Source organism: Ceratocystis lukuohia (genome assembly GCF_044167205.1).
Source record: "Ceratocystis lukuohia strain C4212 chromosome Unknown Supercontig3_pilon, whole genome shotgun sequence".
Classification (NCBI taxonomy): domain Eukaryota; kingdom Fungi; phylum Ascomycota; class Sordariomycetes; order Microascales; family Ceratocystidaceae; genus Ceratocystis; species Ceratocystis lukuohia.
This window is the reverse complement of record NW_027263522.1, coordinates 2466507-2485806: the sequence shown is the minus strand read 5'-3', so window position 1 is coordinate 2485806 and position 19300 is coordinate 2466507. Positions and strand designations below refer to the sequence as shown.

The following is a 19300-nucleotide window of genomic DNA, read 5'->3' as shown; positions in this document are numbered from 1 at the left end:
CAGACCCCGACATCCATCCTTAAACTCCAGGACGATACAGACTACATCCGTGATGCAATTGTTCAATTTGGATTTAGGGATAAAGTTCCTGATGACGGACTAGCAAACTCCCCGCGATTTGCATTGTAAGCACAGCCTTAGTCAGGCTAGGAATTGAAAGGTTCCTTCAGGCTAACTCTAGAGGCATAGGCTGATATGGCGAATGCAAGAGTGTCTCGAGTATGAGAGACTGTTTTCACACTATTCCAAGGCACTAGCCGAGGAGGCGGGATGCAAGATTCACTTTCTCCAGGTTTCCTAGAATGAGATAGGCATAGGCAATTCAAGGCTTGAAAGAACATTGGCTGTTTAGGAGCAGAGATACGTTACATGTTTATCATGTTCGACAGTAAGCTGCTCGACAGTATCTATGTTTTCTCCGTGCCAAGAAAAGTAGAAATCGTTGTGTATGTCAGGGGATAATCAAATAGTTTCAGTATGTTTCTATAAACTGGCATTCAAGTGCATCTCACAAAGCCCAGCACTGCCAGAATGGTAGGATTAATGGAACTCTTCGGGATCTTTGAATCCTTTTCGTAAAATCGTTTAATACCTGAAGAGTGAAGAGGTATAGCACCCACTGAACGATTCTTTGGATTAGTGAATCACTTCCTTGGCTTCAAGAGTTGTGGCATTGTTGATCGGTAGTATCCGGAAGGATGGCTGGGAGAGCGCTCCATCTTGAAAGGTGCCCTTCAGGACAAGAAGGGCTTTGAAGTTGTGAAGATTGACGTAGCGCTTGTTTCTTTTAGTTATTCCGAGCCCCATTTTACAGCCTGAGAGTGTGTATTGATTGCCTATTGAAAACTGGTAGCTCGAATCTCCGACTTGAACTCATATCAGATGAGCTGATCAAATAATGGCGGAACTGAGACACCCTTAGGCCAATCTGCACATGAATGAAAGATTCTAAATATCCTGAGGGGAAGAAAGGCTAACGCTATTCGCCGCTTGAATAGTAATCTTGAAAGAACCATGTTACTTCAAACCTCTTCTAGTACGATAATAAGGTGAATGTAAAGCCATAACATGATAACTTCAAAGCTGCCTAAAGATATGCGAAGAACAACAGAGCATAGAATATGACGTCAATATTAGAGTGAAAAAGAATAAAGGAAACGGGAAAATGCGGTGACTTGTTACACACCTGATGGTTCAGTGCTAAGCTAAGAAGGCTAGTAGGTAGTCTATACACTAGGCATGTGCAGCGCCCTTTTGATTATTACTAGCCAACAACTAGCAACAGTGGCAGTAGCAGTCCGGGGTTGTTTCCTCTGTTTTATCTTGTCCATCCATCATGCCATGTCGTTTTGAAGCCAATGCCAACCATTCTTTTCTGCTATCACTACATAGGCTTATCTACGGCCCATCGTTGCATGCCTCCAGAGCAAAAAATAGTAGCTAGTATCAAAAGGAAGCATATGTGCTTTGATTGAGCTATCTAGTTGGCCTTGGCAAATAATCCGTGACCTCTACTTCCAATCTAAGAGTTCTCTTGTCTTGTATGCTTGGGGGTCACTTTCTTTGAGGATGAGGGCCAGAGCTAGACACGCCCTCAAGGTATAAACAGCGTCGTTCCCCGCATTATGGAGGTTGCGGGAGTCCATGTTCAGTCCCGTGAGCGCTGAGCCAAGGGAGGGACCCTGATGTGTGTTGGCAAGGAGCGTATATATCTCCCTTGAGTCAATCAGCGTAAGCTCAGAGGTTAGTGACTCCAACATCAGCCCCATGTTGTCAAAGGACTGAATATCTTGACCAACATCATGTCCAACTACATAAAGTGGACGCCTGGGGACGAGTATCTCCTCGAGGAAGGATTTTGTAAGCTCAAGTTTGATGCGTTGTGGGATTATATCAGTTTTACTAGTAGAGATCAAGAAGTGTTAGCTTACGACATCCGTTTCCATGTGGACAAAGCGGCGCATGGGCGAAACAGGCACATGCAATTAACTCACCCAAAGTTGAAGCTTTCGGGACATCCAGAAACATATTCGCGATTGACCATATGCTGGCACTCCTTTATCCAGATGTGCTTTGCATATACGAGAGACCACCAATTTGCGCCGCGATCGCCCGGAGCAAGGCCACGTAAGAGCAAAGGATCTAGAACAGCGAGACCGATCTCGGTAATAGTGCTGCCATTCACCTCCCAAAGTTCGAAATCGATAGCCACCAGGACTGGGCATTCTTCCTTTGGCCTGTTGATTTGCGGCAAGCTGTCGAAAGACTGGAATTCCGGGTGAGTGAGGCCGAGGACATCTTGCAACTGCTGCAGCATGTGTTGCCGTTGCTGATGCTTCTCCTCTCGCCGTTTTTCTCGTGATTTTTTGTTTCCTCCCATGATGATGAATGTTCGCTGATTGTGATTTAGTAGGAGAGGGTGAGGCGCTTTGTAGATGCCAGCCTGGCAGAAAACGTGATAGCGCTTCACTCGCCTCCTGGAAACGAGCTGCTAGCCGTTTATTGCTGCTCCTCTTATCCAATCAAACATAGCTAGAGAGAGGGGTTGCTCTGCAGCAAACAAAGTGCACAGTCGCTTTGATTGTGCATCAAGAGGGGCTTTTTTTTTTATCAACGGGGAAAAATAGTAACGAAATTTTACACGGAACCAGTCTCAACACCTCACTCATCATATTGAAATCAGTTTTTAACACTCTAGGTCATTAATAAATATGTTATGTAATAAAAGCAGTAGATTATTCTACTGTCGCCTGCGCAATAATCTAAGCCCAAAAGAGCTTCGACAAATATAATAGAAACATGAATATGGAAACGATAAACCACAACCGGTTATCGTAAACAGTATCTCTGGAAAGGATAACAAGAGGAGGGAAAAAAGAAAGAAAAAAAAGGAAACAAAAAGAACGAGGAGCAAATCCCCATGTCAAGCTATAAACATTGGGAAAAAGAGGGACATGGACAGAATGGGGAAAAAAGACATCGTCCCAAATGTAGAGAATAAGACAAACACGAACCCGCACCGTAAATACCCCCAAAAAGAAACAAGCAAAAAAAAAGCCAAAAGAAAAAGAAAACAAAGACATACACATGGAAGCTAACTTCACTCTTCCATGTGGCCAAAAACACCATCATCATCCTCATCATTGCGTGCTCTCCGCACATCATCATCATCAAAATCCCCTAACACACTTTCATTGCTACTGTCATTCATATCCACATCATCAGAGCGCAATGACTTGCTGCCACGAATGAAGCTTTCACCGCGCGTAAAACTCTCTGGTTGTCGGCTAGGGAAGCTGCTGAGGAAGCCCGAGCTAGCAAAGGACGTAGATTGCTCAAGATACTGAATAGGCAACGCAGGAACTGGAGGTGCAAGGGTAGTCGTAGACGGCGACTTTGCGTTGTTGCTGGTGAAGCTACAACTAAGGAGCTCAACTGCGGCAGCCAGTTCCCGGTCTACCTTTCCCGTAGAACTACGGCCTGATGAAGTTGGGCGGATATCCTCACTGCGTTTGCGGCCATGGCTAGACGAACTCCCATTGGGACCCGAGGAGGCAATACCCTGAAGTATGCTCGTAGATGGTTTGTGGTTTCCTAGTTTGTACGCTTTGGAAATACCACCAGTGCTGTAGCGCTTTGCTGAAAACTGATGAGAGTTAAGTTTCAAGCCCAGACCTTCCATGGGTGGTGGAGTAGTCTCAGTTGAGCTTGTTCGTTCATGGCGATTTAGAACAGAATCTGCTGTGGATACAGAATCGGACTCACTATGGAAGCCACTAGTAGAGTCTGAAAGTGATTCCGACATAGAGTCGGATTTGGGGTCGTTGTGATTCATAGCAACCAGAACACTTGCAGCCTCAAGTAGTTGTACCTGTTGGTGCTTGGAAATGAGGAGCTTAGAAGTGTAGGACCATTCTGGAGTGTGCTCCCACCTGAAAGGAAAAAAAAAAAAAAAGGAAAACCCAAGTCAGCCGTCAATTCCCAGTTGCGGTAGTAGCGGAGAAATATGTGCACGTGTAAATGAGTTCTGGGTGATGGCGAGGTCAAAAATCGAGCTGACATGCACCGACTAGATCAAGAGCGAAGGTACGAGCTCAGATCTAGGAGCGAGTCTGTAGAAAAACAAAGCCTTCAACGCTCTTTTCTGTTTCCCCATTTTTAAGCAAAGATTTAAGGCAGACAGTATCCGACATGTAGCTGTTGTGCATTTCAGCGTGAAAACACATACAGGGGAAGGGCTGTACTGCCTTTTCTCTCATTCGTAAAGATTTGGACGCATGCAACTAAACAGTCATTTGACCGTACAAGCATTACATCCTACATCACATGCAGACAAATGGCGTATTCAGTAGGGAAAGGGGTATACCAACGCTGAGCAGCCTCAGCTCTTCGGCTTTCAGGAGGGGGGAGGGGGAGGAGGAATAGGGTCACTAACAGATGCTTTGTCAAGCAGCTGCTGTGCTTGTAGCTCTTCCCGCACGTTTCGCAGCGAAGTTCAACCCGGTTGAACCGTTTTCCACCTTCACGAACTAGCGGTTGTCCGTCACTAGCTCTGCGCAGGCGGCTTTGCTCCTCGAGAGACGTGTCTGGAGCAGGAGGAGAAAGCGAGCCATGGCTCAGTGGCGTCTGAGACATTCGATCCTCGCCAAGCTCAATAGATTCCTTCTTCACTCTAGGGACAGATGTAGCAAAATTTTGAGCAGAGGGGGGGGGACATAGAGCTTCCAGAGTTGACACATCCCATTGATGACGACAAAGGCATTGGTGCCGTTGCCATATAGCGCTTCGAGCTTGGGCCTGGAAGAGCCAATGGCGAAGACTCCAGAGCCGAAGCAACAGCCGCAACAGTACTGTGTGTTACACTGCTAACAGACTTGCGTCTGTTGATCCGGTTGTTTGAGTTCATAGGAGAAATCGCCAGAGGAGTATATGTATGAGAAGGTGTTCGAGTATGAGCAGGACGAAGCAGCAGGCCAGTGATAGGTGTGGGAGCCGGAGCCAAGCCCGAAGCAGAGGCGGGCACGGAGACAGAGGCGAACGTAGGGGTGGAAGAAGGCATAGTCGTAGTCACAGGCATAGTTGAGAGAGTCGAGGTTTGAGCTTGTGCAAAAGGCCTCGATGACTGGTGCATTTCCTGGTGGGACAAAGCGAGCAACCGATAGTCAGTGATTTTGTTCATAGACCAACAAGTAGACGGGACAAGGGCTGGTTAGGACACCACATTGTGTCTTCTTTCACATGAATGCAGCAAGTCACAGGGGGCTCAGGAGTCAGTCGCTCGGAAGGGGGGAGGGGACTCAAAGACGGGGAGAGAACGGCATCGCACAAAGCAGAACATGGCAGGGAGCTCTGCATGTTGTGTTGAGCCAAGGGCAAGGACATCACAGCAATGGTGGTTCAACCTACATTGGACGAAGCCATTGCTAGTCCTATTTCCTTGGAACAGAATAGCTACCGAAGAGGAAACTTGCGAGTAAGGCGGGTGCGTGTTTATACAAGCGACGAGAAGCTGGTCATGTAACACGTCCGCCTGCCGTGGTTGAGATAATGTGACAAGACAAGCCTAGAGTAAATAGAGAGTACAGAAAACGACAAAGACGACGACGACAACGGCGGCGGCGGCAGCGGTGCTAACCGACAATATACAACACAAGAGTTGCTAGACGTGAGGATGTTAAGAGGGGCAGGATAAGTATAGCACGAGAAGTGGGGGAGGGGAGAAACAGTTGAGAGTATAGTATAGCGGGCCGGTTAACTCGAAATCGAAAGCCGTAGTGTTGATGATGAAGAGGTAGTCAGATGAAGGGGCGGGTCAATGGCGTTAAAAGAAGAATATGAAGGCAGAGATACGGTCGTTCTTTGATGTTGAAAGAAGCTAGAAGAGGATATGAATCGGTGTGGTTAAGGAAAGAAATGGGAGAAAAAAAAGTTGAGCAGGTCGCAACTGTTTTTTTTTCCCAAAAACGAACTTAAACTCAGATCAGGTCAAAGGAAAGCACGAGGCACATGAACATTCACACAGACAATAATAACTGACCCGACTTGGAAGGGGGCGGAACGAAACAAGCAGGAGACTATGGAAGCCAAGGAAGGAAGGGGGATAGGGAGTGAGGGCTGTGTGGGTGTGGCGTGAATGTACCAAGTACAACCCCATTGAGTGGAACTCTCTTTGATGTTTGAGGTAAGTGGGACTCCCATATACTTTTTTTTGTGAAGCAACAGTGGGACAAGTGGCGCTTGAGCAATCTCGTGGCAAACATGATAATGAAATTTGTTTAGTAAACAGGAAGTACTGTACTTTCATTGAGCTTCTGCACCAGCTTGCAACGTATGAAAGGCCTTGAAGCAGGTTTGATGCAAAGGTACAAAAAGGGAGACAGAATAGGATAGCCTAGCAGTTGGTAAATAAATTATGGAGACAAATAAGACTATGAGATTTCATAGGCTAAGCTCCAGGTTCTCAAAGTGGAGGAGATGGGACCACAAGTATACAGACATTTCCACAGCTGTCTATTTAGGATAGGGCTTAAGAGTTAGGTTTGTGCTTTGTGTTGCCAAAGAGGTATATTTCCTTAGGGGTCAAGCCCCGAAACAAAAGTGGTGAAAGAAGGGCAAAGAAAGGAGGGGAGGGGAAGGAGGATAGAGGGCGAAAAGAGGATGCCTGTTGGAACACAGGAAATGAAAATAACAAAGAAATCAAGAGATAGTAAAAGTTAGTGAGAGCTAGCAATGGTATTTAGCGAGAGTTAGCGGATGAGCGATGGACTGGTATACAGGTGCTGTAGTAGACAAAGAAACTACTATCACGCAGATGATGTCTTTTCCTGCTTCTCCCCACGTACACCCAAACACACCATTCCACATTAATCGTGATGATTGATTCTTTGTAAGATTCTACTGTAGGCAGCAAGCCCTCCTAGTGAGCAAGTCGGCTGGCTGACCAGCTGGCTGGACCGCTAACTACACATAAAACGACGTCAAAGTTCTACCAATGACATACGTCCTCGTGAGACTACATGAACGAGAAAAATCGGTAGGTTTAGTTAGTAGTATTAGGACATGATGCGTGTTGGCTCGTTAGTAATAAGCAATCTCGTGCTTTTTTTAGACGACTGATTTGAGAGGTAAAGGAGAGAAAGGGACGAGATATAAACATCGTATAAATTATCTTTTCATTCCCTGATCCCATATTAAACGGGCGTGCCGGACACTTGCGCTTACATTAAGTTCTATAGAGAATGGAAAATGAAGGAGATTTTCCAGATTAACTATTGCTGGCCGTGATACAGCTACGTCTGATCACGGGCTGGACACTCACTGGCTTTGCGCTTCTCCTCTTTCACGGACGGAGTCGCCCTGCGCCAGGTTTTCCTCCTCAAAAGGCTTCCCAGGGAAATACATTTTGACTGCCTTGATGATAATACCGCTAATCAGCTATTCCCCATGTTATCTTATTAAATTTCTCCCGTATTTTCTGTCCCCTAACTCCTAGCACACAGAAAGTTGTGCCTTTTGTTGATGATCTATCTTCTAGGTGATAATGCCTCACAGGCATTCGGGTTAAACAAGGCGTGGATGAAGACTTTCCGCTGATTTTGCTGGGAACTTTCAAGGGCCTAAAGGCAGGCTTAGCCCAGATCGCGTCTACTGTAATGAGAGGGGGGTGGGCGTATGTGCATTGAAAGTCGCAATTCAATCTGGACCCATGCACTTTCTCTCTCCCTCCCCCTCCCTCCCCAACAGGCAGGATTTTGATAACCCATTTGACAGTTAAAGTCCTGCTTGAGAGTAACATGCATAAAAATCACCCAGAACAACAGTTTTAGGCAGCATATAGCGCTATTCAAAACATGGAATTTTTGTTTGCAAAGTTCATCTGTAATCTTGACTGTCAACAACATGTTGCTCATGTTGGTGTAACTAGTTAATTTTGGAATGCCCTTCCCTCAGCAGAACGTGCAATGGCTTATCTAATCAGTAAGCTGTAAACAGTGAGCCCCCAGTGATATGGCGATGCGATAACGGCTCTCCCCTGGTTTTCGCTCTTTTCGCTCCTGAGCCCAAGGCTTTGTAGCCCTGTGCCGGCCCTGCTACTACCTGCAACCCTTGTCACTCGTCTCATCCCTTTTTGTTCTACTGAGAGCATGGGGTAAACATTAAATCTCCTTTTGGTAAAGCACTGAGCAAAAGAAGCGATGTCAAACATTGGGAACTTGTACGTGGGCTCCGGTTCGGAAGAACAACAAAGCAGAATGAAAAGCGAGCCTAGCCAGGCGAAGTGGCACAGCGGGTTAGACAAGGAGGAATTTGCATTTGGTAGGATATTTGCCATACTGTAGTGCTCTTATGCGTCTACCTACGTGTGTAATTGCGGGCTATGTACTTGTGGTTTTTTTTATTCCTGCATGTACCACACGTTGCATTATCCACACCCAACACAGTGGTTTCAAACACACATGCCACAATCTAGAAAAGAAAAACAAGGACCTGAAATACAGCAAGCCTATAATAATAACTTGTGTTGGGGAAAATACAGGGAATAGAGAATACCTGTCCAGCGAAGCGTCTTCCTACAGTAAAATGATACGTTCTAACAGAGCCAACAGAGCCAGCAGAGCAAGCAGCAATTAGAAAAGAGATATCTTCCTGCAAAAAAACTATCCAATCACGACTCTAGTTCATCTTACGAGTCACGAAGCGGGTCCCAGAAAGGCGTAGAAAGTAAAAGTAAGGCCCAAGGGCCTCAACAGCGGGGTAAACCACTTTAGTGGCTAGTTGTTCCTTTCCCGGGATGTAGCCCAGCGAGCGTTCCAATAAAAGAACGTACGGTGCTAAAGGGGAAAGAAAAGGAATGGGAAATAGGATAGGAAAAAGGGAAAAGGGAAAAGGGAAGAAAAAAAATTGAGAAAGATAGAAGGGGAAAGGGAAGAAATGGGGAGAATAAGCAACTACGTGGCTTTTTACAAACATGAAAAAAAGATAAAAAAAAAACAAGGCAATGACGGTCACTGTACTGGCCGTATTTTTGCGCGCCTGCCTTGTGTGGTGGGCTGGAAGAAAAATGGCGTTATGAGTCAAAGGCAGCCCCTAGTTCTTTCCGAATGAGGGAGGAATGGCGGAGCCAGATGAAAAGTAGACAGGGTCAAAAAGACGTAAAACCAAATCACAGGGCAAAAAGAAACACATAGAAGAACAGCAGAAAATATGGTGAATGCCGGGCCGCCCCATCTAGGTTAGGCAGCCAAACACACCCAATAGGCTTGTGATAATGCCTTCCCTCTTCTTCCCTTCTTGCATTTTCATCACACCTGTAACTAGTTTTTTGCCATTTGTTTGTTTGCTATTCCGCTTCGCCTTCATGTTATGTCAAACAAAGTCAGTGCTTCAAACTTCCGTCAAACTTCCAAAGCAACCCGTTTTGGACCTGTACACAAGAAGAGCACAACTCTCCAAAACCCCCTCACTGCTGTGTATGCTCCTAGAAATTAGGAGTGTTATACGTACACTAGTCAGAGCCCTTCTTTCAACCCCTCATTTTTTTTTTCCAAAGTGCAAACAAAACATATTATCCTTAGTGCTAGAAAGTTTTGAAGGCCAGGTCTAACCCAACATGGAAATAGAAGGCGAGATTGTGAATTGGGCGGCCACCTAATATCACCTGGGGTCCACTTCAGCTAGAACACACCACAAATGACCCTTGGCCGTATCACTTGACCACGGGAAGCACTGTAACTAGGCTCTCGCTTTCGCCTCTCTAGGCTTCAGACCAAACTTCTCATGACCACCCTCTTCCAATCAACATTCCAATACCACCCCACAACCTGCTTAGTGCAAATTCCAAGCCCGAACATTTCATCGATGTTTTGCAGGTTCAAATGGCCTTGCCTTACTCCTGTCTCTCTCTACTAAGGCGTGAAGTAATTTAAATTGCCCTGAAGAAATCAGCCCATCCAATATTCACGCACAGGTTCAGCAGAACTTCAACAGAACTCCAACGGGACGTCAACAACACTAGAGCACAAGAAAAGGAAGGATGGAATAACCACTCACCAGCAGCTTCTCATTACCCCACCGGAACTTCATGGGACCAGACCTTCTTTCTTTCGGCCTTATGATAGGCCGGGAATTATCATCCGTGATAGGACCAAGGTAGTGTGTAACGATAACATAGGTTGGGCCATTATCCTTGGCTTTGGCCTGATTTTAAATAAAAAAAAATAACGGTTTGCATTGTCAGGTTGCTTTTTGTACTTTTTTTTTGGGGATTGGCTTGTGTTGGTCTAGACTTCTCTTATTCTTCTTGTCCCTTCTATTTTCGTCTCACGTTCATCAGGATTTCTTTTGTCCTCTACTTTGCATAATTCAAAAGTCCAATAAATCACCACGTCACGTTAACCCCTCATAGTTATAACCCTATCGGATATTTTAACCCTGTCGGACCCAGCATCCGCCTAACATAACTCGTCGATCGCTTGCTGTCCATGGAGGCCCCAAAAATTACACGTGTCGGACGTGGAGGCGCCGGGAACCTACAAAGTCAAGAGTCCCTCAACAATTGTCTAGAGGTTCGTCCGTGACCCTGAACTTCAAGCCACCTTAACTATCTGTCGCGCTGTAGTAATATTGCCCATTGCTCCGATGCATCTTTCTATTGATGATAATGCGTTATTAACCGAATTCTTCCTTGCTTGTTCCTTTGTTTCCTTTAGACTCATGAGTCGTATAGTATCCCGAAGAAGAGAGAACCATCTCAGTATGTGAGTGGTGGCCGTGGCGGGGCGGGAAACTTTGCTGCTCCATCCGATAATGCGGGTAGCCTTACCGAGCAACTCGAAGATGCTGTTCAGGCCCGGACTCGCGCCTCAGTCTCAAGTGGAGCTGGGCGGTCAGGTCGTGGTGGTGCTGGAAACTGGAGCGCCGAAGCTTCATTGGAAACTAATCGCCAGGCTGAAGCAGCCAGACAAAAAATGATGGCTACTATTGATGCCAAGGTTGAGGAAATGGTCAACTGTGACCTCGCTGCACCACCCAAGGCATACTCAGGGCATTGACGAACCATGTGCTCTGCTAGTGAACTGTTTATTCTGCGATAGTTGCGCCATTTACATTACAAAAAAACCATCTATAGCCAGCAATGAATTGAATTGTCATGTGTGTTGTTTTGCTTTGTCCTGGAAGCATTGAACGACGAGTTGCAAATAATTTGATAGAATGATAGTGATCAAAATGACCGAAACCAGGTCCCAAAAACGCCATGCCATAACGGAAAGAGAAAGCAGAAGAAACAAGTCCCAGGAGAGAGGCAGAGAACCCCTAACTTTTGATGATGACATCGTTTGTAAGAAGGGCGCTAGCAAGAATGTCGTCGACCCTGCTGACGCGACTTCTTCGTTTCCTTCTTTTTTGGAGAACAAAAAAAAGTAAGACGAAAAGGATTCAGCTAGTCGCAGGGATCCTTTACTCGTCCATGTCGACGTCTTCCTCGTCATTGTCATCTTCATCGTCCCAACCATCGCCACCCTCGGCCTCCATAGCCTCCTCCTCAACATCTCCATCTGCGGTCTCAACAAGCTTAGCCTTGCGGCGTAGCTCCTTACCCCACACCTTGGACTTCTGGGCCTCTGGCTCGATCTGTGCGATTTCCTCTTCCGTAAGACCAGCCTCGGCGAGACGACGCTTTTCGCTTCCACGCAGGCGGGGCAGCAGGTGCTCGTTCTTGGCGACAAGTTCGCGGGCAAGGGCAAGTTCGCGCTGCTTGTTTCCAGCCATGCGCTGCTTGTAGTGCCGTCTCTCGCGGCGGGCACGAATTTCGGAAATGCGCTCCATGGCCTTGACGGTCTTGGCCATAAGATCGCGGTCGTAGCGGACAGGAACATTGCGGCGAGCGGCAAACTGCAATGTGCTGTCGACAGTCAACTCTTTGCCAGAAGCCTTGCGGAAGGCCTTGGTCCACTTGAGCTTGCGAGGGTTACGCTTCATCTTGAACTATTCATGACCAGAGAAAAAAAAGGGGGGGATTTGTTAACTTGACTGCCTTGGATTGTGGGGGGTGGATATATGTTATGGCCGCCTTGGAATCACATCGCATCGGCTTTGCGTAGCGTGAAACCCCGTTTGGATATGCTGGAGATGGCAGGCAAAAAGGTTATTAGGTACTGAGTGAGGAAAAACATACGTTCTTGTGACATTTGCTGCGGCAAAACCGAAAGACCTTGGCATCGTTGCGGACAAAGGTGATGCCTTTGCTGGGATAGGCCGGCCGAGAGCAGAAGTAGCAGGTTTCGATTCTATAGTTGCATCATGTTAGGTTTAACAGAGCTCAATGAAGCAATAATTCCAGCTGGTGATATGGAAAAAAAAAAGGAGTAGACATACCTCATCTTGGGCGATTTTTGGTGACGATTAAGTACTGAATGGGTTGGTAATGTTATGCCAGTTGTGGTGATCCGAAATAATGGAGGAAGATGGGGACAAGATTTTTTTTGCCGGATTCTAATCTAATCGATAAGACAAGAATCCTTCTATCTTTGATAAGGTGTATAAGGATAATTTGAACAACGTTTGCACTAACGCTACATAAAGATCGGCCGGGTATCCTTAGCTGATTGGCTAGACTTATTGGCCCACTTTTATCTCAAAGAGCTCGCTCAGTGGTTAGGTTTTTTATTTGAAGTGCATCACGAAATGATACAACCAACAACATCTTAATGATGTAAGAGTGTGTTTGAAATGAAATGAGTAAATTACTTGGAAAACGAAATTATGGACAGTGGATACTTTGACCAAGAGCAATGCTTGCTAGACACACTATAGAGCTGTCACTAAAGCTAAGGCATTGACTGTGTTTTGTAGCGTTTTAGATGGTGCGAGCAATGCCAGTTTATCAATCTCCCTGTGCTAACAAAAGCGTGAATCTCAATATTAAACGCAAACTGAAAAATGGGGGGGGGGGGGGGGATCTCGGGAGACGTCAAAAAAGCAAATAGTCCTAGCTCTGTGCGCTCCATGAGCAACCTGTTTTATTGCTTGGGGCATCACTTCAAAGAGTTTATATCTCCTTGGAATTATAAAACTACGATATGTGTTAGCAATGAGCTAAGTACGGAATGGAAGCAGGAGTTGCTATAATGGAAACTCACCTCTGCTGCTTCCTGTACCGAGACAGTAGAACTCTGGCACTGGTCGCTGCGAATGAGGCTCAGCCTGGCAATCTTGATGGCTTTGAACCATAGCTCGCGGCGATCCCCACCAAGCTCGCCCGAGATTAGGCGCGCTTTAAGGCCCCGGAGAAAGTCGTTGTAGAGCGCAGGTTGCTCTAGGCTAATCATCTCTCGACGCATGACCCCAAGGGTTTCGATAATGCGATCATCGGTATTTTCACCAAACCCGTCGGTAATTAGAGAACAGACAATGGAGCCCATTTGCTGGACCGCATCTGCAACGTCCGAGTTGTCGTTGGCAGTCTCGAGGAGCCGGATAAAATCGGGAATCGCATTCTTGTTGGACAAGCCGCTCTTCTTTGGCACGCCAAGCAAGCTATCAATATCGAGATTAGAGAGCGGCTTGGCGACTTCCTTGTGGTGCTTACCCTTCGCCTTGGGCGGAACCTTCTTGACCTCAGCGGCTTTTACTAAGGCGTTTATCTGCTTTTCGACGCTCGCTACAAGCTCATCGGCTGGAAGCGAGAACTGTATTAGACTGGGAGGGATCCCGGAGACAGGACGCTCAGGGTATACTCCGCGATTTTGAACCGCCATCTTAATTCTGTGCAGGAGCGGGTTAAAGCTGTTTTCGGTGGTGATATATTCAGCGGGATTGCTGCAAATAAATAATAATGTTAGCCGGTGAGACTACAAGCTTATGGAAAAGCCATACAGCTGTTGCAAAACCCCAAGCACATGGGCTGGCGATGTGAATAGCTTACCCATCTTCGTCTATGGCCCATTGGGATAGGTCCATGCTATCCACAAAGTCACTCATAGCATCGTCTAGCGCCTTTTCGGGCAATAGCTGATGCTTTGTCAACGAACCCCCACCGACAGTCGGCACCCTGTCAAGAGGCGGAAATTGGTAGCGCCTCACGTCTTCCGAGAATGGCAGTGGCACATCATACAGACATTGCTCTTGGCTATCTGGAATGAGGATCAACAGCTGCGGCTCTTTCCAATCCTTGGCGACATATCTTGCGACTGCGTATGCACCGGAATTTTCCATAGCAGTCGCTAGAGCAGCCAACTTCAGTGCGGAGGACGGTTCGCTTGAGCGTGCATGAATAACACATGACTCGCCCATGTTTAAAACAGTATCATACTAGAACCAGAGTTAGTAAGATTCCTAGCTGATAGTAAGATTATGCTCTAGGAACATCTCGTCTAAAGCAGTAGCTTATGGAGCGTCGCGGTCCTTACCGATGACTTCTCGACAAAGCCCAATATGCTGAACGACTTTTTGGTTTCAAGATTCGTGACATTCTCGTCTGATTTGCTGATATACACAGCAGTCCTTCCGTACTCGTATCCCTTTGCCAGCTTCTCGAAAGGAACGTCCCTCTTGCCGCCTGGAGCGTTGGGATCCTTGATAACGTACGTTCTGGACATCTTGACTGCCTCAAGGCTGGGGATCCCCGTGTCCGCATCTTCGGCAGTGGGATTCTTGAGGCTTTCTTGGCCGTCACGGCGGGCTACTATGGTTGTGGCAACCATTGGAGCTGCTATCTTTGTTCTAAAATAACGCTCTACGCCAATCATCAAGTTGTTTGGCGCATATTCAGTGGGTGCATGCCCTTCGGTGCCCAGACTGAGAAAGCCGTCATAGGCTTTGTAGGGACGCGTGGTCTTGACTACTGGGATATCGAGCTCGTTGATAGCTTCGTCAATATTGGCACACTCGCCATTCGTTTGAAGCGCTAGTTGCCTAAAAGAAGCTTCGTTTTGTTTCTATTGCATTTGTGAGCCCCATCCTTCTAGACCATCGCCACCCTCAAGGCTTATTTCTTACCTTGATTTCATCCTTATCCTCTTCTTTAAACCCTTGATCTGCATCGTCAAAGTCAATGCCCCTGAGAAGAAGAAAAAAAAGAGAGAGAGAGAGGCAACGTATTAGTCAAGAACGCTAAACTTGTGTGGGATAACACGTACAAAATAGTTAGTTTGATTCCGCAGTCTCGCATTTGCTGAGTAAGAGCCGGCAAGTCACTGTCATCCATCGGGGCACGGCCATCTGTCACTAGAATAATGTGGCGTATGTACTTGAGCTTCTTTGTAAATTCATTGATCATAGATGTCGCCAGAATTAGCGCTGAAATGGCATCACCCATGAATTCCTGAGATGGCTTCATGGCCTGTCTGAATTTCTGCAGATCACTCATCATGCAAGGACCCAAGGGTTGGATGACCTTAATGTGGTGATACGATGCATCATCTTCCATGATGTTGTTTGTCTCCTCAGTCCGAAACCCCAAGATGCCAACATTGAGCGTCTTGCGATTCATTGACGCAATATGAGAAATCTTATCCCATACGTACCGCATCCCCCAGTCAAAGTTGCTTTCATCGCGGCCGGACTCGTGAGCCGCCATAGTTTGGCCAAGATCAATGACAAAGACTAGTGCTTCTTTTTCCGCCATCTTCAACCAACACTGATTATAATGACGGGATTAGGAGAGGAATAAAAGGAGACTAGGGAAGAGGGGTTAAAAGAAGAAATGCAACGAAGATGCAATGAAAAGAAGGAAGTCCGATATATCTAAAAAAAAAAAAAAAAAAAAAAAAAAGATAGGATATTGAAGCTTCATATCATTATTAAATAAAAGCCCTAGGCAGCCAAACAGCCTGGTTGTGTTTTAGTCACAAAGAGGGCTCCTATTAGACAAAGGGCGATGGGTGGTATCTGTTTTCTTTTCCTGGTGTAGCCAAAAGGTTGTTTCCCTCGTCATCGGGCTGCTTCGTCATTAGAGCGGTACTCAAGTTGTATTCCTTGTTCTAATTCCATGATAATTTCCTGCTATGCTTTATATTGCTCTGCTGCCCTGATTTCGCTCGTTGGATTTCTCGCCCCCTTAAAAAAATAAAACTAAATAAAAAGCCAAAGTCGGAATATAAATACACACGAGACTGTTCTCTCGGCACCCCCATTCATCCTCGCCCATTGTCACATCACACCTTCGTTGCCATCGTACATTCAATTCAATTCAGCCCTGGAACAGTTATTGGCTTGTGATTGTTCAGGATGTCTTCTCTAGCAATTCCTTGGCCTCATTGACCTTGGTAGCTAAATACGGGCTGCCGCCGCGATCGGGGTGATTGAGAAGCATCATCGTCCGGTGTGCCTTGCGAATCTTGTCCTTACTAATGCCACGCTCGCTATGATAAGTTATAATATGTTAGCCTGCAGGATCGTTACAATAGCCTACGGTTTGTCGGCTGCAGAGGACATACTTGAGCGACAGAATCAATGAGGCTTCGCGCTTGGTCATCTTCGACTCAAAACCGCCCTTGTAAAAGGCCTTGCCTAGGGCACCAACACCGCCGCGAGAACGGCGCCACGCAACTAATCCCGCCCGGCCCTGTAATTTACAATATCATGTTAGCTATGCTGCCATGAGAAATGACTGGCCTATGTTCCTGCAAGTGACGAGCGAAAGTGGCGTGGCGTGAAAAGGGAAACCAAGAACATACCAGGAACGCTGCGACGGCAGCACCAGCTCCAATAGCAAGAACGCTAGTCATGATGAATAAGTCGAGGTATCCAAGGAATGTTGGGATCTTGGGTTCACAGGAACAGCAACGTTAGAGACGGCGAAATAATCAAATTTATCGGGCGGCTGTGACGGCCGTTTTGGCGCTGCTCTTTTTTTTTTTTCCGCTTTTGCGAACATCGTCATCGAAAAATCAGCTGCCTTCCCTCTGCGCCACACTCCCGCGCCACATAAAGCATGACTAATCAATATGGCATGGTGCCACACAACACTCCCCTCCCTCCTATGAAACCAAGGTTTGATAGTACTATGCAACGTTTGGAAATGTCAAGGCGAGGTTTACCATTTTCGTTTTCATCATCTCATCATCTCAACGTCCACAATCTAAATCTACAAAAAATTGACACCCTGCATCCCGGAATTTAGCTGAACACTCCCCAGCAACAATGGCAACCTCCATTTTGTTTTCCGTGGCACCGTACCACATTATATCCTACGGCACACTACTAGGAACCACTTTCTTCCATAGCTTCGTCAATGGCATTATCATGTTCCGCACGCTACAACGGCCTGACTTCTCTGCTGTGCAACGGAAGATATTCCCCATCTATTTCTCCGCGCAGACCTTCATTCCATTGTTTTTAGCCCTGACCTTCCCTGCCTCTAAGCTCCGTGGCATCGCGGGAGGTCTTGCAGGCATTTTCCATGATAGCAATCGCTGGACCGCCTTGGCTCCCCTCGCGGCCATGCTTACTTGCGGTGCGGCTAACCTGCTGGTCATGGAGCCACTCGTGACCCAGTGCATGGCAGACCGCTGGGCACAGGGTAAGCTTTTATTATCTTGGTCATGCACGATTGAATTACCAGGTATTAACACATGAAACAGAAAAGAAAGACGGCAAGCGCAGTTACGACCCCGCCCCGCACTCCGACGAGATGTCTGCCTTGAACAAACGCTTCGGCAAGCTTCATGGAATCTCGTCCATCTTTAATTTGGGTTCCTTTGTCGCAACAGTTGCCTACGGGTTTGACATTGCCCGTCGCCTGCAGTAGCTGGAATTTTCGACGTGCTTGTATAGGCACAGAGTACTGACTTTTTTCTTTTTCCCCATGTATATGTTTTTGTAGAATAAGGGCGCGTCATATATGCGTACAGTGCAACTTCTCCTCTCCATCATCTAGTCCTTGATAACTCAAAATGGTAAAATTACATACCAAAGCTGCCGCAAGATTGTGAAATGCGCATTCAAAGTACCGTAAAAATGAAAAAAGAAAAAAGAAAAAAAAGAAAAAAAAAGCCTGCCTCATTCCACATCATCTCACAGTTTGCCAGTATATCCCATTCCAATCCCAGCAAGAAGCGCAGCTACCACCCAGATACTTGAGTATGCAACAGCGCCTTGGTAGGTAGTTTTGAGGCCGTACTGTAACAACATGCACGTCCCAACGCCCGAAGACAGCATAGCGGCTAGAATTCGTCCTAGGCCAACCTTGGTGCGAGTTGTGTAGCCCCAGAAATTGAAAACTATCGTCTCCCACAGGGTTGCTGTTGACGGATTGAAGCAAGCCAGTTCCTCATCTTCTGGACGTAGCCCTATATCGACATAAGGCACGAACACCAGCCAGTTCAATGCAGTACCACAGATCAACGCCGCAGGTAGAATGGTGATATAACCGAACGGATATGCCGTAGTAACAACCTGGCCGCCGGTAAAAAACTCCAAAACCAGACGAGGTGCAAAGGACTGGAACGCGAAGAATAGTATTACACCATAGATAGCCGCAGCAAAGGAGGTAGTGGCGATTTGAACTAGAAAATCTGACGTGACAGTGTGTTTTGACCGGACAACATTGGTGCATTTCCCTGTCTCTGACCAACCTCTAAAAACACCCCATGATACAAACACAACGAGAAACTCTATTGCGAGTGCTAGAAGGGCTAGAAACGGCGGGACGTGGTAAAATGTCGCGAGCAAATACATCTATAACAAGATGGGAAAAAGTGGTAGTTTAGTAAAAACAAGCCCTAGGCATACAAAGGATGCGGAAAATAACGCTTACCGTAGGACTGGCACCAAGAACACCCATAGCTGCTATGTCGGCAGCATCACAGGCTGCCAGCCATGCACTAGCTGTGTAGAAGCTGTTTTTTTTCTTCTGTTAGAATCTATGACCCAGTAACAAACACAAGAGAAGACCAGTAGATGTTGAACATGATCAGATCAAAAGAAGAAAAAGGAAAGAAAGAATAAAAAAAAAGAAAAAAAAAGAAAAAAAAGGGCTCAACTCCATCAACAACATGGTTCATTCGATCGATTGCCACTTACACTCTCCAGCCAATAAGCCAGCCTAGTTCTTCAGGTTGTGGATGGTAGACCACCCCTGCGAGTTGTGGTTTGGCCCACTCTTGAAGTAAGGTATATCCTACCCACCAACCGCCGAGGTTTGATAGCACGGCGAGAGCCATAGCCATGACTTCAACAAGTCTTGGATGCGCTGGTATGGACAGATTTTGGCCCAAGGGGCACTGGCTTGCATTTTCGTCATTTCCTAGTGCGACTTTTGTGTCCTCCATTTCGCTGTCTCCAGCTGCTTCCTCCATTT

At 46.5% G+C, this 19300-nt stretch overlaps 8 protein-coding genes across 8 annotated transcripts; 2 read left to right on the top strand and 6 right to left on the bottom strand.

The window, feature by feature from the left end:
• Positions 1-1511: 1511 nt before the first annotated feature.
• Positions 1512-2380, bottom strand: HOO65_030627 (QDE-2-interacting protein; the record flags this gene model as incomplete). Its single annotated transcript, XM_071002341.1, has 2 exons — positions 1512-1902; positions 1995-2380. The coding sequence occupies 2 exons, from the start codon at positions 2378-2380 to the stop codon at positions 1512-1514; spliced, it is 777 nt and encodes a 258-aa protein (XP_070860306.1).
• A 720-nt stretch (positions 2381-3100) lies between these two features.
• Positions 3101-5077, bottom strand: HOO65_030626 (c2h2 finger domain-containing; the record flags this gene model as incomplete). The annotated part of the gene is made up of 3 exons (XM_071002019.1): positions 3101-3932; positions 4322-4672; positions 4752-5077. 3 exons carry the CDS (start codon positions 5075-5077, stop codon positions 3101-3103), a joined length of 1509 nt encoding a protein of 502 aa, XP_070860305.1.
• Positions 5078-10481: 5404 nt separating this feature from the next.
• Positions 10482-11051, top strand: HOO65_030625 (uncharacterized protein; the record flags this gene model as incomplete). Its single annotated transcript, XM_071002413.1, has 2 exons — positions 10482-10565; positions 10710-11051. 2 exons carry the CDS (start codon positions 10482-10484, stop codon positions 11049-11051), a joined length of 426 nt encoding a protein of 141 aa, XP_070860304.1.
• A 406-nt stretch (positions 11052-11457) lies between these two features.
• On the bottom strand, positions 11458-12380 carry HOO65_030624 (50S ribosomal protein L24e; the record flags this gene model as incomplete). Its single annotated transcript, XM_071002327.1, has 3 exons — positions 11458-11985; positions 12176-12287; positions 12376-12380. 3 exons carry the CDS (start codon positions 12378-12380, stop codon positions 11458-11460), a joined length of 645 nt encoding a protein of 214 aa, XP_070860303.1.
• A 668-nt stretch (positions 12381-13048) lies between these two features.
• HOO65_030623 (ATP-dependent DNA helicase 2 subunit 2) lies at positions 13049-15625 on the bottom strand (the record flags this gene model as incomplete). The annotated part of the gene is made up of 6 exons (XM_071001907.1): positions 13049-13072; positions 13140-13818; positions 13925-14310; positions 14409-14936; positions 14998-15058; positions 15138-15625. 6 exons carry the CDS (start codon positions 15623-15625, stop codon positions 13049-13051), a joined length of 2166 nt encoding a protein of 721 aa, XP_070860302.1.
• A 597-nt stretch (positions 15626-16222) lies between these two features.
• On the bottom strand, positions 16223-16727 carry HOO65_030622 (Heat shock protein DnaJ; the record flags this gene model as incomplete). The annotated part of the gene is made up of 3 exons (XM_071002422.1): positions 16223-16361; positions 16437-16564; positions 16677-16727. 3 exons carry the CDS (start codon positions 16725-16727, stop codon positions 16223-16225), a joined length of 318 nt encoding a protein of 105 aa, XP_070860301.1.
• A 415-nt stretch (positions 16728-17142) lies between these two features.
• HOO65_030621 (putative mitochondrial outer membrane protein) lies at positions 17143-17749 on the top strand (the record flags this gene model as incomplete). The annotated part of the gene is made up of 2 exons (XM_071002408.1): positions 17143-17521; positions 17583-17749. The coding sequence occupies 2 exons, from the start codon at positions 17143-17145 to the stop codon at positions 17747-17749; spliced, it is 546 nt and encodes a 181-aa protein (XP_070860300.1).
• A 266-nt stretch (positions 17750-18015) lies between these two features.
• Positions 18016-19298, bottom strand: HOO65_030620 (uncharacterized protein; the record flags this gene model as incomplete). The annotated part of the gene is made up of 3 exons (XM_071002232.1): positions 18016-18515; positions 18733-18839; positions 19024-19298. 3 exons carry the CDS (start codon positions 19296-19298, stop codon positions 18016-18018), a joined length of 882 nt encoding a protein of 293 aa, XP_070860299.1.
• Positions 19299-19300: the final 2 nt, after the last annotated feature.